At 36.8% G+C, this 17137-nt stretch overlaps 1 protein-coding gene across 1 annotated transcript in view; it reads left to right on the top strand.

The window, feature by feature from the left end:
- The window catches only part of eys (eyes shut homolog), a 292650-nt gene extending 275727 nt beyond the window's left edge, over window positions 1-16923 (top strand). The window contains exons 40-47 of the mRNA XM_084092742.1: window positions 921-1093; window positions 4716-4898; window positions 7006-7172; window positions 8841-8985; window positions 11700-11874; window positions 11971-12143; window positions 14560-14721; window positions 15201-16923. Of these exons, the coding sequence (XP_083948868.1) occupies window positions 921-1093; window positions 4716-4898; window positions 7006-7172; window positions 8841-8985; window positions 11700-11874; window positions 11971-12143; window positions 14560-14721; window positions 15201-16387 (2365 nt within the window). The 3' untranslated portion in view covers window positions 16388-16923. The remainder of the gene's footprint in view (window positions 1-920; window positions 1094-4715; window positions 4899-7005; window positions 7173-8840; window positions 8986-11699; window positions 11875-11970; window positions 12144-14559; window positions 14722-15200) is intronic.
- Window positions 16924-17137: the final 214 nt, after the last annotated feature.

The raw sequence follows: 17137 nt of genomic DNA, 5'->3' as shown, positions 1-17137 counted from the left end.
AATCTGTGATTCACTCAATACGTTTTTGTTTATGTACTCTTCTTCATCCCCGTGGTCTTGGACACCTTTTTGATATTTTTTTTCTTTTCATTTTAGTCTTTTCACTGCATTATATTTATAAAATGGACATCCCAACAAGTGTAATGTTATGTCTGTATAATGCGTTTTTATGAATATATCCTGTATTTTGGTTTAGATGTACGCTCATTTGAATAAGAAAGGACACCCTATTGAATTTATGGTTTTATGTATCAGAAAATATAAATTAAACACGTTGTTATTACTAATAGCAGCATGACACCATTGGTCATGTGATCTTAAAATAGGTGCAATCCTCTCCATGTTGAAAATTAAAAACAAGGGGTTTTCGAAAATGTTGATGCCATTTGCTGAGCCATTTGTTTATTTTCATGTACACTACCGTTCATAAGTTTGGGGTCGGTAAGATGTTTTAATGATTTTGATGTAAGTCTCTAATGCTAACCATGGCTGCATTTATTTAGGAACCCATAGGAATTTAAAAATCCATTCTAGACCACAGACTTAATCTTCATTTACGAGTGAACATCATTTTAATCAAATGCCAAATCAATTGCTGTTCATTTCTGTCTGTAAAATATTTTTAACAAAGTGCACTTTTACTTGCGCTTGCACTGCAAGATCAGTTGATGTTGGTCTGGCTGACAAGGATGGTCTCGAGTTCAGGCCGGTGATGTATGACTTCCATCCATTCCGCTCTGTGTTCTCATTTGTATTCTCCCCTGCTTTTTTGACATTCTTAACCCCCCCAATGCCCCTTCCCAATGTATGCTTTATACGCAAACTCCACCGAAGGTAATGATGCAGTACGGGTACATTTCATTGGTGTACTAATGATCTCTGTTTTTTTTTTTTTTCTCGTTTTGGTTCCTTGTGTGTAGTGATGCGGAGAACTGGTTCTGCGCGTGTCCTCCGCTCTACTCCGGTAAGCTGTGCCAGTTCACCGCCTGCGAGCGAAACCCGTGTGCACGCGGCGCCACCTGCGTTCCCCAGACGCAGCTCGAAGCGGCGTGTCTTTGCCCCTACGGAAGGCAGGGTCTCCTCTGCGATGAAGGTTTGTGTAGACGCTGATTTGCACCGGTATCAATTGAGACGTTGAAGCCAGCGTGTCCAGAGGGTGTTTCTTTTGATATTTGTGCCATTCTGAGGTTTGTTTTCCTCCATCACCTCCGTCTTTGAGGTTAGAACCATAGGTGGTATATTGAAAGTATTCCCAGCAGTTTTGTTTAACTGATGCAAGCCGATGAAATACCATTCCAATTAGAGTAGCTAAGTGCTCTGCGCTTGCTGCAAACAGTTACTGAACTGATGCTTTCACAATGAACATTTTGAGGATAATTGCCAGTCTGCACTGGATTGGAACTCGGTTCCACTACATACACAGACCTTTCCAGGTGTCTATAGGTAGTACGCATCCAAATATAATGAGCACACCAAGTGTGTAAATTACGCAACTCTGAAACTTCATTCATCAAAGTGTAGTTACAGAATGTACTGGCTGCAACTGGGTTTGTTTTATTGTCTCAAATAACAAAGCTGTGAAGTCATACTACTGCGCCGTGTAACTAATGTACTTCTCTCCCCGGCTCTACCTCGCAGTGTTAAGTCAGCTAAAGTCGGATATCTGCTTACACAGATAGCTCTTCATCTCCTCGACTGTGCTTAGAGGGGAAAGAACTGCGGCCATTTCGCTGTAATCTAATTGGGTGGCGTGGTTTGAAGGCCGCTTGGCACAGCACGCGAGGCTGAGCTACCAGACGTCGCTCCATCAGACAGCAAAGAGCCTGATGCCAAATAGAGTGTTCTAATCTCCCAGTGTCACACCGAGCGGGACTGACATTTGAATTTAAAGGCCGATAACAGCAGATAACATCAATCAGTATTGATTAGTAGCCAAGGCCTCGCTGCCTCTGGGCAGTCACTCAACTTTGGATGTGCTGGACTTCTTCAAATGAGCCTGGACTAATGGAATTATAGGAAAGGTTTTTTGAGTCTGTTTTATGTATTGATTTAGTGTTACATTTAGAATTTATACATTATTCAGAAGATCGTGGTCTTATTTCAAATTATTCTTATTTCAAAGAAAAAAGATGCCAGGCTGCATAGCAAATGGGATTTAACAGCAATACACTGATGGTTCTTTCTCGAGTCAAGAGTCGGTTAATACAGTGAATTTGAGGAAACAGCTCGGAATCGGACATGCCCGCGAAGAACCGATGCGCTGCTGATACGTGAACTAAGCAGTTGACTTGAATTATGGCCGAAATTAAATAAATAGGTTTATTTCATTAGTTTATTTGGTTTTAGACATGTAAAACATGTGCGTTTTACATCATTATCGGGTTCTTTAATAATAGAATTGCATATACGTGACGTCATTGTTTGATGGCGGAAACGAACGAGTGAATCGGTTCATTGAAACGAACTGTCTGAAAGAAGCAATTTGTGGAAAACAATCGACAGCCCATCACAGTGAAATGAAATAACATGAGATTGTGCTTAAATAAAAAAGCAGTCCAAAAATAATGCTGAAAATGAGTGCAAACAAATTGCTAAAATGTCAATAAACAAACATAATTCAATTAATTATTAAATCACCAAACAAATGAATAAATGTGTGTAATAATTTATTTAAATATTTCAACATTTATTTAATGATTTAATTGAGTAATTTAGCCCTCCTTTATTTTATTTTTATTTTTTTAAACAACTTTTTAGTTTAACCAACTTCTGTACAATATTAACTTTATTTTCAAAGGTGCATATTTTTTAGAAGTTGCATTCCAAATCCACAGGAAGACAGATAGATTGATCTTTGGGTTGATCACGGGAGCTTGTGTTGCTGGAAGCAGCTTGATGCGGCAGTGGAGTTTAGAGGACAGGCTGTGTTCTTTGACGCACAGTTCACATCACACTCACCTAAAATAGACCCATAACATAATGGCACATCTGTCTTAAACCGCCTTACCGCCTTAACACGCATATCATGTGACTTCCTGTTTTTTCATTCCATCGTCACCAGGCTCTACACCAGAAGATTAAAGAATCATCTTGTGGGAAGTGTTTGGGATCAAACAGATTTTGTTAGGAGTTGCTCAGATGTGCATGTTTTTTTTTATTCTTATGTCTTTATCTATTTCATTTTTTGTGTGTGTGGTAAGCGAAGGTAATCAAGAAAAGCAAAATATCTCTGGGTCCAGCCAACACAGCTGACAGAAGGCTATTGAATTTCACTAGATATAAATCCTTGCACACAAACGCTTTTTGACTAGAACGAATGAAAATAAATGGGTGATATGTCACCAGGAAAAACTGCTAGTGAGTTGGAGGTTGTTTTCTTGTTCCTTTAGTCACCTCTAGCAGAATAATACAGCAGAGAGAGCTTTACTGTGCTATGCAGAGCCTTTGCATGGAAGTTATATGGTCATTTGAGGTCATGTCTCATATACTGTCAAATGGGACATTAACAGATCAATTTTTAAGAGAAATTTAAAAAATAAAAAAGTGAAGTTTTATTCATCTTCAGCATTGGGGGGAAAATCAGGGAAAGCAAGTGTTTTTTGTGCCTATAATTATTGCAGTTCTGGTTACTTCTAAAGGCTAGAATCAGAAATCCCCATTTGACTTTGGAAATGAGTTAAATTACATCCTTATACAGGACTGCAGTTTATCTTAGGATGGTAACTGGCACTCTCAAAAAGTGGCCAATACATCTGATTAATAAATGGCCGGCTTGCTAATGAATTTCACTTTGAGCAAGAAAACGTAACTCGGCATAAGCAGCGTATCACTGAGCCATTACACGACACTGTGAGTGAAGAAATACAGCTGGCCTCATCAAACCGTCCCTGCTAAAAACGCATTATAGTCCTTCATTAGGCCCTGCGCAAATAAACCGCGACAAGGTAATATATGTGCAATTTCAAAAGGCATCAATAATTCAAGAGGAGAGCATAGGGAAGAACTTCAATGCTGTTCCCAGAGAAATCCTCTGGAGAAGCTTTTGCAGACTGCACAGTTCATAAAGACAAAATGAGGGGTGGAGAAAGCTCTTAAGGTAGCAGGGTTTTTTTCTCTGGACAAAAAAAAAAGTGTAGATACTTAATGTACCCAAGCTGAAATGTTTCTGAACGATGGCTGCTGGACCACGGGATCAAATGTTGATATTTCGGAAGATTTTCCACCTCTAAAATCCAAAGCAGCAGCCGTTGCACAAATTCTGGTCAAATCTTTCTGCAAAATATAAATGTTACGACCACTGTCAGTTTGCAGAGTAAAATGGCACAAAATTATAGTAATTATTGTTAGAAGCAGCATTTTCCCCCCTAAGGAAATAATAATATCGGATTTGACAAGCTTGATGTATAGTGCAATATCGCCATCTTGTGTCGCTTTCTCAGACCGCTGCTGGTAACTTCACCTCAGTCAAATTACATGACATTTTACAGATTCTTGCTTATTTAAAGTTGTTCCAATACATTTCTCAAGAATAATTATACTAACTATAACTGGAATTGAACCTGCAACCCTAAGTAACCATTAATAATTTGGCTATCATAGCCTATTGTATTATTAGTAGTATTATAGGCTATACATTATTGTAGACATAAGTTTACACACACACACACACACACACACACATATATATATTGATTAATTTTTTTATTTCTTCACAGCTGTCAACATCACTCGGCCCAGGTTCAGTGGTCTTGATGAATTTGGATATTCATCCTATATGGCTTATCCCTCTATTCCCAGTATGGGTCATTTTTATGAATTCCATCTGAAGCTCACCTTTGCCAATAATGTCTCCGCTTTGAGAAACAGCCTCATTCTCTTTTCTGGGCAAAAGGGACAAGGTGGGTCAAAATTGGAATATTGTTCATATTTGTTACTCCATCTCTCTTTATTCGCCTTGATTTCAGTGCATCCCTCAGCGCTTACAATAGCATGCTGTATATATGAAAAATAAGAGCTGGATTCATAGCAGCTGAGGTCATGTTAGAGGAAGTGAGGTTTGGAAACAGTATCTCTCAACTAGGAGATATTAATGGAGCAGCTCCTGTAAAATGTGCTGTAAATGGAAGTCCAGAGCGCCATGCAAAGCAGAGACAATTTATCTGTGCACAAAACGGGGCGATGATTTTTATTGTCTGGCACAAGGGAAAGATCTGTTATATGAAGTCTCTAAAGAATCTCAGAGGATAGAGAAGAAATCTTGAACACGGAATTAAAAAAAAAATGTAAAGATGGTAAAAAGTTGATAACTTTTCTTTTTTTATGACTTTGACTTTGACATGAGGAAATTACAAATAATTAATTATAATTAGTAATAATAATTAATACTGCCTAATAGTAATTTAGTAATTATTATAGAAAAATAATTGTTATTATAAAAAAAAAGTATTGTTTACCAGTAAAAAATAGAGGAAACACTTTAGTTTAGGGTCCAATTCTCACTATTAACTATTTGCTTATTAGCATATGTATTACTATTGGCTGTTTATAAAGCACATATTAATGCCTTATTCTGCATGACCATATTCTACATCCCTTAATCCTACATAATGCCTTAACATAACAACTACTTTACTAACTAATAAGGAGTTTATTGAGTCAAAAGTCATAGTTAATCGTTAGTGAGAATTGGACCCTAATCTAAAGTGTGACCAAAACGGTTAAACATTTTTCAATTTTAAATTACTTCAGACGGTAAATATTATAGAGGTTATTGAGAGTAGTGTTCAGAGAATAATGGATGTAATTTTTTCACTTTCAAGCAAAAATCATATTTAAAAATGAAGTAGCTTTAATATCTTATGAAATCGTGCTTCTCATATAAGTATATTGTTTTAAGGATATTGTTTCTTGAAAACGACTCAATTACTAATTAAAAAAATGATTTTCTGCAGAGTGACACTCTGATTTTCTTTCTAAATGTAGAAATTTATGTAATATTTTTTTGCGACTGTCCACTTTAGACATTCTTCTAACTATAAGTAACTTTGCAACTACATGCCAACTAACTCTCTTTAGAATATTAGTAGACTGTCTGCTTAATATCTGCTAATACTTTATTTAGATGCTTCCCAACAGACATTCTACTAGTACTGACTATAAGTAACTTTAAAAGTAAAATCAACTTATTCTACTGACCCTGACGTAATAGTTTGATACTCTAATGAGAGTTAGTTGACATGTAGTTGCAAAGTTACTTATAGGTAGTAGAATAAAGTGTAACCGAAATGTATATCCATAAAAAAAAAAAATTAATAAAAAAAAACAATGTCCTGTTGAAAGTGCCATTAAGAAGAGACAGCATCTCGGTTAAGTTTCCTCATGCCTTCTCCGCCACCGTCGGCAATTTATTTTAAGGTCAGTTTCAGTGGCTGCTAACTGACACGTCACTGCTACGAACATGTTTAATCAAAAGACAGGCAGCTGAATAAAAGAGTAAGGGGGGTATGAATCTTCTTCAGTTCAGCGAGTGTCTCTCGGGATTATAGTTTAGGATGATTCATCGAGGGAAAAAGAGAAGAGGACAGCACTGTGAATAATGAAGCAATTGTCAAGGGAGCCGCGCAGCACAGTGGGGAACAAAAAAGGAATCAGAGAGGATGAGAAGGCAAATATTCACCTGATAATTGGCCAGATAAATTGGAGCGTTAGATCCATCAGCTAAAAAAGAAAAATAAATGACATTTTAGAGATGGTCAGCTTGACCTGAACCACTAATGAAAATGCTTCAATTTGACATGCCTTTCTAATTTATTACTTTTTGCAATATAATTGAGTGACCACATCAAAATTAGTGATTCATTTCCTCATCACTTTTCTTTGTGTTCCAAAATCCTAAATCCTGTTTGTTTCCCATGTCTAAATGCCAGATTTCCAATATGGTGTCTGACTTTTGGACTCCAGTGCATGTGCTAATTGGATTCTGTGTGTGTTATTGTTTCTGTGAAGGCATCAGCGGAGACGACTTCTTCGCATTGGGGGTGCGGAACGGCAGGATTGTTCATAAGTATAATCTTGGCTCGGGTTTGGCAACAATTATCAGCGAGCGCCTGAATCCGAGGATCAAAATTCACACAGTGAACTTTGGAAGATATCTGAAAAATGGATGGCTGAAGGTGTGTTTTATTTTGTAGGAATATAACAAACTTTGAAATGATAGTTAAATGATCATTTCTGGGCTCTTTACTTTTATATACACTACCGTTCAAAGGTTCGGGGTCAGTATTTATTTATTTTTTTAAAGAAATTAATTAACGTATATTCTGCGAGGATGCTTTAAATTGATCAAACGTGAGAGAAAAGACATTTATAATGTTATAAAAGATTTCTATAATAAAAGCTGTTCTATTCATCAAATAATCCTAAAACATATCACAGTTTCCATTAAAAAAAAGAAAGAAAAAAAATATATATATATATACAGTGCAATGCATAAGTGAATACACCCATGCTAAAGTTGACTAAAAAGAGGAATAAAAAATCATATTTTGGAAATTGAACTTAATGCCTTAATTTAAAAAATTAGGAAAAATCCAACCTTTAAGGACACCAATTTTCTTTGTGAATGAATAATGTATCGTAAATAAATAAATGTTCTTCCTTAAAATACATGGTGCATAAGTGTGTACACCCCTATGTTAAATTCCCATAGAGGCAGGCAGATTTTTATTTTTAAGTATTTCTTTTTATTTTTTCTATTTTTCTATGCATCCTGATAAAGTTCCCTTGGCCTTTGGAATTAAAATAGCCCCACATCATCACATAGCCTTCACCATACCTAGAGATTGGCATGATTTTATTTCAGTTAGCCTAAAAGCTAGTTTGATTTGCATTGAGAGATGATCTTATGGAAAGTACCCCATGCCAATCTCTAGGTATGGTGAAGGCTATGTGATGATGTGGGGCTATTTTAATTCCAAAGGCCAAGGGAACTTTATCAGGATGCATAGTATCCTAAATTTTTTTTTTTTTAAATACTTAAAAATAAAAATCTGCCTGCCTCTATGGGAATTTAACATAGGGGTGTACTCACTTATGCACCATGTATTTTAAGGAAGAACATTTATTTATTTACGATACATTATTCATTCACAAAGAAAATTGGTGTCCTTAAAGGTTGGATTTTTCCTAATTTTTTAAATTAAGGCATTAAGTTCAATTTCCAAAATATGATTTTTTATTCCTCTTTTTAGTCAACTTTAGCATGGGTGTATTCACTTATGCATTGCACTGTATATATATGTGTGTGTGTGTATGTATATATCTATATATCTATATCATTAATAATCAGAAGAAATGTTTCTTGAGTACCAAATCGGCATACTAGAATGATTCCTGAAGGATCATGTGACCCTGAAGACTGGAGTAAAATTCAGCTTTGCCATCACAGGAATAATTTACCTTTTCAAATATATTAAAATAGAAATTAGATATTTTAAATTTTACTGTATTTTTTGATCAAATAAATCCAGACTTGGTGAGCATAAGAGACTCTTTCTTTCAAACCACAAACTTTTGAACGGTGGTTTCATGGTATTTAAAGACTTTCAAGGTACTGTGCCATTATAAAATAATAAACCAATCATATTGCTATAGATTTGAAATGCAAGACAAAGCCAGTAAAAAAAACTTGATATTTGTCGTATCTCTATGAATGATGACAAAAAAAGAAGAAAAGAAATGATGTAGAATGGAAATTCAGTGATTTCCTGTTCTGAGCCACTTTTGACTCTAAACTCTTTTTGATGTCATGCTGACGTCACATTGGCGTGTTTTCTGAATAGGTCGATGGGCAGAAGAGGAGGACAGGTACATCCACTGGACCGCTGGTGGGCCTGAACACCTTCAGTCAACTTTATGTGGGTGGATATGAAGAATACACACCTGAGCTATTGCCTGCGGGCTCTCGTTTCCAGAACAGCTTTCAAGGTGATGGGTTTTTTTCCTGTTTTATTATTAATATTGGCTTGTTTGATGTCTTGAAATGGCCTTCAAAAAACTTTAAAACCATTTAAAACTTCAGTTTTGAAAAAAAAAAAAAAAAATCCAACATGGATATGCATTTAGATAAAAAGGTTGTTAGGGTTTCAGATTCAGTCATATCTATCCAAATTTTTCACTGGTACTATATTTTTATCTTTAATGTCTGCAAACATTATTAAACAGCATTTCCTCACAGTTGTGAATCACACTTAAGACAGTAGGATGGAATGGATCTTTTGTCTCCGGATGCTTAGTCAATGGGCCTCATTCATGAAACCGGCAGAACAAATTTCTTTGGAAATCGTTCATAAAACCGTCCTCACATAAATTTCATGGGAAGTGGAAGTAAGAAATTGTTTAGCAGAATGTGTCTGTCATTTAAGAAATGTTTTTACCTGACCCAAATTCTGTGCAATGGTGTGCAAAGGTACACTATGCAACTTTTTTGTTGTTGTTGTTGTTTAAAATTTAAAGTTAAATCCTTCATCCAAAACGTGTTTTTTGTCTTACCCTGATACAAGCCTATTATAAGTGTTTATATTTTAGACCTGTCGGGATGGTTTTCATGGGAAATTGCGCACATACATCACTCGCCCGTGCGCGTCTCGTCAAATCCGTAGATCGAGGAAAGTTGCTTCGGCTTCTTTGACTTGTAGGAGTGGCATAGGATTGCTGTCACAATGAGTGATAAAGTTTGACCTGGAGAAGCTCCAACCTCCAGGGAATCAGCATTTTAAACAAACACAGAACAGAGGAGAGTCTGCTGGATAAAAAGAGAACACGAGAGCTCGTCATAAAACAAGAATCAACATACAAAACTGCTTTTCGGAGATGGTGAGAACTGAGGGATTTGTGTTGTTGTAAAAGCGACGCAAAGATGGTGTTTTTATTACTCAACAGGTCAGTAAGGTATTTTATTGAACAGATAAATTGCCATATGTAGCTCTCTAACAGAGTTCATTGTAAAGCATTATCTATTGTGAAGGGTCATTTCATTATGCGTTGTTGTAGTTGTTGCTGGAATACCGTGTCTATTAATAGATAGAGCTGCAATAGAGTCTTCTGCTAATCAGCTTGAGATCCTTTCCATCTAAACTGCTTATTTCTCTTAAGCCTAGTAGTCAATGTTTTATGAGCACTGCAGTATGATAACCATATTCATCCGCACAGTCACACAGAGCTGAAGCACAACCAAAACAATGTTCTTCTGCAAAATGCATGAAGTTTTATTTTTAACCACTAGATGGTGTACCTTTAAGCACAACATCATGAAAACTATGGAACTGATGACAAATGGGCTAAGATACGTCCTATCCACTGCATGTCTCGTCATTTAGTCTGTTGTTTAAGAAATGCTCAGGATTCAATACAAGTTTTTCTCTATTACCACATAACATAATTTCAACTCATCCCTCAGTTTACAGTAATTCACTTACTCGGCAAGTAAAACACAGTTTGGCTACGGCTATCTTGGGGCCTCTTCAACCTCAAATGAAATTGTTGAAACTGCTTGATTATGATTTTAAATGGTTATTGACTGAGTATTACATTATCTTCTGAATTTAATACCCAGTTATGAATATATGAACTGATCTCATGGAGCTCAAGGCAGTGTGCAAGAAGTCCTTTTATATTCATTCGGCGCATTTAATCTATTTCATTTAATTTATTTTTTTGCTATTTACTTGGAAAAAGAGCAACAGATTTTTTTTATTTATTTCCATTTCAGCATCAAAGCTTAAACACATTTTATTTTTATTTCCCCTTCACTATGATGGTGCCTCCAAAAATAATTACAAACACTGTCAACACCATTGTTTTTTTCCTTGCAGTTGTTGGAAAACATTTGTTTACATTTATTACATTTATGCTAGTCTTTTAGGAAAATGCTGAGGCATTGTATGATGAAGTATGATTTTTATGTTATTTATTTATTTTTAAGTATCTTATACTAACCAAGACAACTGCATTTATTTGATTAAAAATACAATAAAAAATAGTATTATTGTGAAATACTATTACAATTTTAATATATTTTAAAATGTAATTTATTCCTGTGATGACAAAGCTGAATTTTTTTGCATTATTACTCCAGTCTTCAGTGTCACATGATCCTTCAGAAATCAGTCTAATATGCTGATTTGCTGCTCAAGAAACATTTCTGATTATCAGTGTTGAAAACAGTTGTGGTGCTCATTTAATTTTGTGGATGTCATGACACATTTCTTTTTTCAGGGTTCTTTCAAAAGTTCAGTAGAGCAGCGTTTATTTGAAAGACATTTTTTTGTAACTCACTACTTTTGGAGAAAAAAAAAATCTTACTGACCCTAAACTTTTGAATGGCACTGTATATTTTGTATCATATGGCTTCAGAAGACTAAGAATATATCACATGAATCATAAAGACATATTTTTAGGGTTTTATGGGTTTTTTTTTTTTTCTCCTGTTAGGAGCTTGGAGTGTACATAATGATGATTTTCTCTCTCTCTCTCTCTCTCTCTCTCTCTCTCTCTCTCTCTCTCTCTCTCTCTCTCTCTCTCTCTCTCTCTCTCTCTCTCTCTCTCTCTCTCTCTCTCTCTCTCTCTCTCTCTCTCTCTCTCTCTCTCTCTCTCTCTCTCTCTCTCTCTCTCTCTATGTATATATATATTTGATTTTAAAGGTTGCATTTTCGATTTGCTGTTTCGGACGAGAAGAGATGGGAAGTTTCAGCCCACAGGAGGGACAGAGGGCAGGCCGGAGTCAGGACGTAATGTGGGGCAGTGTGGTGTTGATCCATGCAACCTTGTCATCTGTCGAAACGGGGGCACCTGTGTGGACTCTGGATCCTCTGTGTAGTAAGATTTCAGAACAAGCACCTGTTTCAGCCCAACTTGTGCAAGTCAATGACTGACAAACATTATTAATCTTTTCTCTTTGGCCTTCCCCTCCAGCTGTCAGTGTGTGTTTGGATGGAAAGGTGCTCTTTGCTCTGAGAAAGTGTCATTCTGTGATGCTGAACACATCCCGCCGCCCTCCTGTGCTCGCGGCTCCACCTGTGTGCCCCTTCCTGATGGATACACATGCCAGTGCCCCCTAGGCTCTGCTGGACTCTTCTGCCAGCAAGGTTAGACCACATTCAATCCGACCTCCAGGGAACCGCTAGAGGGTCTGTACTGTCTAACTTGCTTTCTTAAGACTGGAGATGGTTCCAGTTTATTTCGATAGTCCACTTTAGACATTATACTAACTATAAGTAACTTTGCAACTACATGTCAACTAACTCTCATTAGAGTATTAGTAGACTGTAGTAGACTGTCTACTAGGAGTTCGGGTTAGGAGAACAAGTTGACTTGTAGTTGCCAAGTTACTCATAGTCAGTAGAATGTCTGTTGGGGGAGCATCAAAATAAAGTGTTAGCAAATATTAACCATACAGTCCACTACTCTAACTAACTACTGTCAACTAACTGTCATTAGAGTAGTGGACTGTATGGTTAATTTTTGCTAACACTTTATTTCGATAGTCCATTTTAGACATTCTACTGACTATAAGTAACTTTGCAACTACATGTCAACTAACTGTCATTATAGTCAGTGGAATGTCTAAAATGGACTGTCGAAATAGTGTTACCCTGGAGATTAGTACAGTGAAAAAATTACAGAACTTTTAAAGCATAAAAATACCATAGCATGTTTCCTAAATATATGCAAACATATTAAGTTCACATACTCGTTTCTCTGAAAAACAATGCTACAGCCAGTTTTTCTACTGAAATGTGTGTTCCGTGTCATTATTCCACCCATTATCAATTTACCCAATAGTATTTTGACACCCCGGGTTGCCATTTGGTGGAAAACACAGCAATGGAAGCCTACAAACGAACTGGGTCAGAGATCGCAGATTCTACCCGGCCTAAATAGCCTCAGTATCCACCTAAAAATCTCTATTAACTGGAGAATATTAAAATGCTTTCATTGTCAGTTGCGCTCGCTCCTGTTGCGTGTCCTCAATTTGGCAACCCGCTTAAACGTCAAGTTTGAGGAGGAGGCAGGAGTGGACAGACCGGCCCATGAAATGCGTAGATCAGAGGCCCCTTGGTTCTTTTATTGATTGACACTGGGCTGTTCCAATCACATCTTTAAACACCTCCCCCTTTGGGCTTTGAGCAAACGGGCAGTGTCAGTGTGTATCTGTCAAAATAGTCTGAGAGATGGAGAAGAAACGGAAGGAATGTGCAGAGAAATAGCGTGAAAAAGGAAACAGGCCCTTCGAGCTGTAAAATGTGTCAGATTAACAGATATGTTTTGTGCAGCAGCAGGACCTTTATCAGCTCCCGTGGCTGATGATGATAGTGAGGAGGATGAGGAGAGAGATGAGAAAGCCTGCACTAAGCAGATCTAGGAACCCATTACCTAGTTACGCATTATTTCCACATCTGCATATTTGACGAATACCGCAATTTACTAGAATTGTAATGAGACGCGTTTGTAAACCATGTTTTCCGCCAAAATAAAAGCTTGATGCAGTTTAAAAGATAAAAGATCATGTTAAGTAAAAGATCATGTATACAAAATGAGTACAAAACTAATTATGAAAGTTTCCTTTATTTTTCAGTGCATTTGTTTTACAATATATGTCTATTACTGTCATGGGATTAATATTATAACCATTATGTAGTAGTGTCATGTAGACTGAGACACTATAGCACAACTAAAAGAGGTTTGAGGTTTCCTTTGTTCAATTTGCACACTGAATATGGATTGGAGCTCTTACTTCTGAACTCTAAAAGTGCACCAGATTGATGAATTTAACAATAAACTGCACAAAATTTTCTTCCGAGGGCGCACGGCCCTGAACCCCCCTAAAAGGAACAAGGTCCACCCACCACAGTTTTACCAAAAATCCTGTGGGAAACACTGGTATTGCTATGCCAATACAGCGTATAGCTTTTAGGATTCATCACTGTGGATGTATAGTTCAATTGTTTTAATAAATTAAAATTTTGGAGTTATTTCATCTGTTAACTCTCACTCATTCCTACTCACTCATTACATGGCATTAGTGGTTTTAAGGAATAGGAGTTGGTATACATATTCAAGGGCGTGCAAAGATGAGTGGTGTTTATGATCATACTGTATGTAGTGGGCCAGTCTGAGCCAAAATGCCAGGGGGCGAAATTTTATTTATTTATTTATTTTATTTATTTTTTTATTTTTATTTTTTGTCCCAGTCCAGCCCTGCGTAGGTGGCGGGGGGAACAACCCTCTCCAATATTTTAGCTTTATATTTTAGGGGGAAAAAATAGATTGTAAAAAGCCACTGCAAAATAAGTGTTGCCTTGAATATGTTAAGAATTTTTTTTTTTTAAGATACTTTTACAAAATAATGGTTTGTTTTATATTTTATAATATATTTATATTATAAAATACTCCATGCTCACTTAATGGAAGTCACAATTGTTTAAATGAGTTTATGAACATTTAAACCACAAATATTAGAGACTGTGCTTTCAGGTTTTTTAATTTTTATTTCTTTTCCAGCTGTATCTATCAGTGATCCTTTCTTCAGTGGCAATCAGTCATCTTGGATGTCATTTCCTCCCATCAATATAAGGCACCGAACCCATCTGCAGCTGCAGTTCCAAACACTTTCACCTGAGGGCATCATATTCTACACCGCACGGTACCCGAGCAGTCGGTCCGGTAAGGCAGCATCTTGACTGGTTAAATTTATGCCAAATTAATCTTTAATGCATATTCAAGTGGTTGTCATGTTATGTAAGCCTAATCAAATGTGAATAAAAACACAAAGGGAGATGATTTCATGAGTTTTGTGGTGAACAAAAGGCTATGAATTAAAGGCATAATTCACCAATTCTGTCATTAATTACTCACACTCATGTCGTTCCAAACCCGCAAGACTTTAGTTCATCTTCAGAAAACAAATGAAGATCTTTTGATGAGATCTGAGAGATTTCTGTCCCTCCATTGACAGCCACGCAACTACTTCTTTGACGCTTCAAAAAGTTCATAAAGAGATCGTAAACTAATCCATATGAACTGAGCGGTGTAGTCCAAATGTGTGTGAGTAATTAATGGCAGAATTTTTATTCTAAACCCTAATGTAAATTATTAACATTATAGAACAATCCCTTTAACATTATTCTCTACTCTCTCCCAAGGTGATTTCCTCAGTGTATCCCTGTCAGCTGGATTTGTGCAGCTCCGCTATAATCTGGGAAACGAAACGATTGTATTACAGTCTCCAAAAGAAGTCGATGTGACTGGCAGGAAGTGGCACACAGTGAAGACTGGGAGAGAGGGCAACCGCGGCTTCCTCATTCTAGACGATGAAACCGTGACCAGGAACTCTTCGGAGGGCACGAGCACTCTGGATGTTGGCACAAATATTTTCATTGGGGGCGTGTCTTTCCTGAACACAGTGTCTCCGGATGCAGTGGACAAAGACCCAGTGGGATTCACAGGCGGCATTCGAGAGGTCATAGTTAACGGACATGACCTTGATCTTACAGAGACGGGTGCGCTCGACGGAGTCAATGTTGGCGACTGGGACGGGACAGCGTGTGGGTATAAGGTTTGCATGAACGGTGGCTACTGCCATCCAACGGGTCTTTCTGCATTCATGTGTATTTGCCCCTCGTTGTGGACCGGTTTACGGTGCCAACAGTCCATTCACTGTGTCAACAATCTTTGTCAACACGGTTCTCTCTGTGTCAATACGTCTGCTTCATATTCATGTATGTGTTCTTTGGGATGGATTGGGACTTATTGTGACCAAGAAGTTACATTGAGGACTATAAAGTTTATTGGAAACTCGTATTTAAAATACAACGATCCAAAGTACATCTCTAGGAATTTGATGTACACCGAGGTTTCACTTAATTTTTCCACTTCAGCAGAGGACGGTTTGATCATGTGGATGGGGAAAGCAGGGAGTGAAGACGATGACCATCTAGCGGTTGGTCTGCAGGACGGTTATCTGAAGGTTTCGGTCAATCTTGGTGAGAGAACCGCTCTTCCTCTTGTGTACCAAAACACTTTCTGCTGTAATCACTGGAATTATCTGTTAATTACTCACAACCGAACTCTCATCCAGGTCTACGTGAATGAGGAAAGAGTAATTTTTGAAGACATTGATCCCTTTGAACGGTATGTAGCAGTAAATTATGGAGGGGTGATTTATTTTGGGGGTTTTGAATTAAATAGAGATGTGGCATCCGTTACATCTGGTGTTTTTACTAAAGGGTTTGATGGGAGTATTAAAGATGTTTTCTTGTATCAGGACATAAGACAGCTGCAGTTTCATCAAACCAGTGAAGGTTTCAATGTCTATCAAGGTGAAGAGTAGAAAAAATGATTGTGCTTATTGTTGTATATATTTGATTTTAGGTATTCACATCTAGGATAGAATACGCAATGAGTCTCAACAAGTACATTAAATGGCACAATCACAGTATTGGTTTTCAAAAGTTGAAATCTGTTGTGTATTACTGGCATGATAAAATGATGCTGTCACAGAGATGTGAGGTTGTAGAAGTGATCCTGCATCAGTGATGACTATAAAAGGGACAAGAATACCCTCCATCTCAAAATCACCATGCATTTGTTGTTTTTAAGAACAAAATGAAGAGATGAACACATGATAACAGGACTGTTGCAAATTTGTGCCTCTTATTGAAGGTAAAGCTGGTATATTTTTAAAGTGATGTGTCTAGCTTTGTTGTCTATGCCACAAAATAGGGCTTTAAAATGTCATTTTCTTTCAGCCAATAAGTGTTCTGAAATATTGGGTTTGCTGTTTTTTGTTACCCTATTAGTAACATTTAGGATGTCTGAATACAGTTTAAAACCATAATCTGTGTGATTTTTCTTATAACAAATAAACAAAATGTAATAAATTGTGTTGTGGTTTATGGTGGATACACTTCCATTTCCCATATTGATTAAATACATACACACTAATACATTACTGTTCAAAAGTTCAGGGTCAGTAAGATTTATTGAAACTTTTAATCAGCATGGATTCATTGGAATGATAAATTACCTTATATATTAATATATTTATATATTAAACTAGAACAGTTATTTTAAAATACAT

Source organism: Abramis brama, assembly GCF_963993115.1.
Source record: "Abramis brama genome assembly, chromosome: 19".
NCBI classification, from domain to species: domain Eukaryota; kingdom Metazoa; phylum Chordata; class Actinopteri; order Cypriniformes; family Leuciscidae; genus Abramis; species Abramis brama.
The sequence above is the reverse complement of the archived record's forward strand: the minus strand, read 5'-3'. Positions and strand labels throughout refer to the sequence as shown.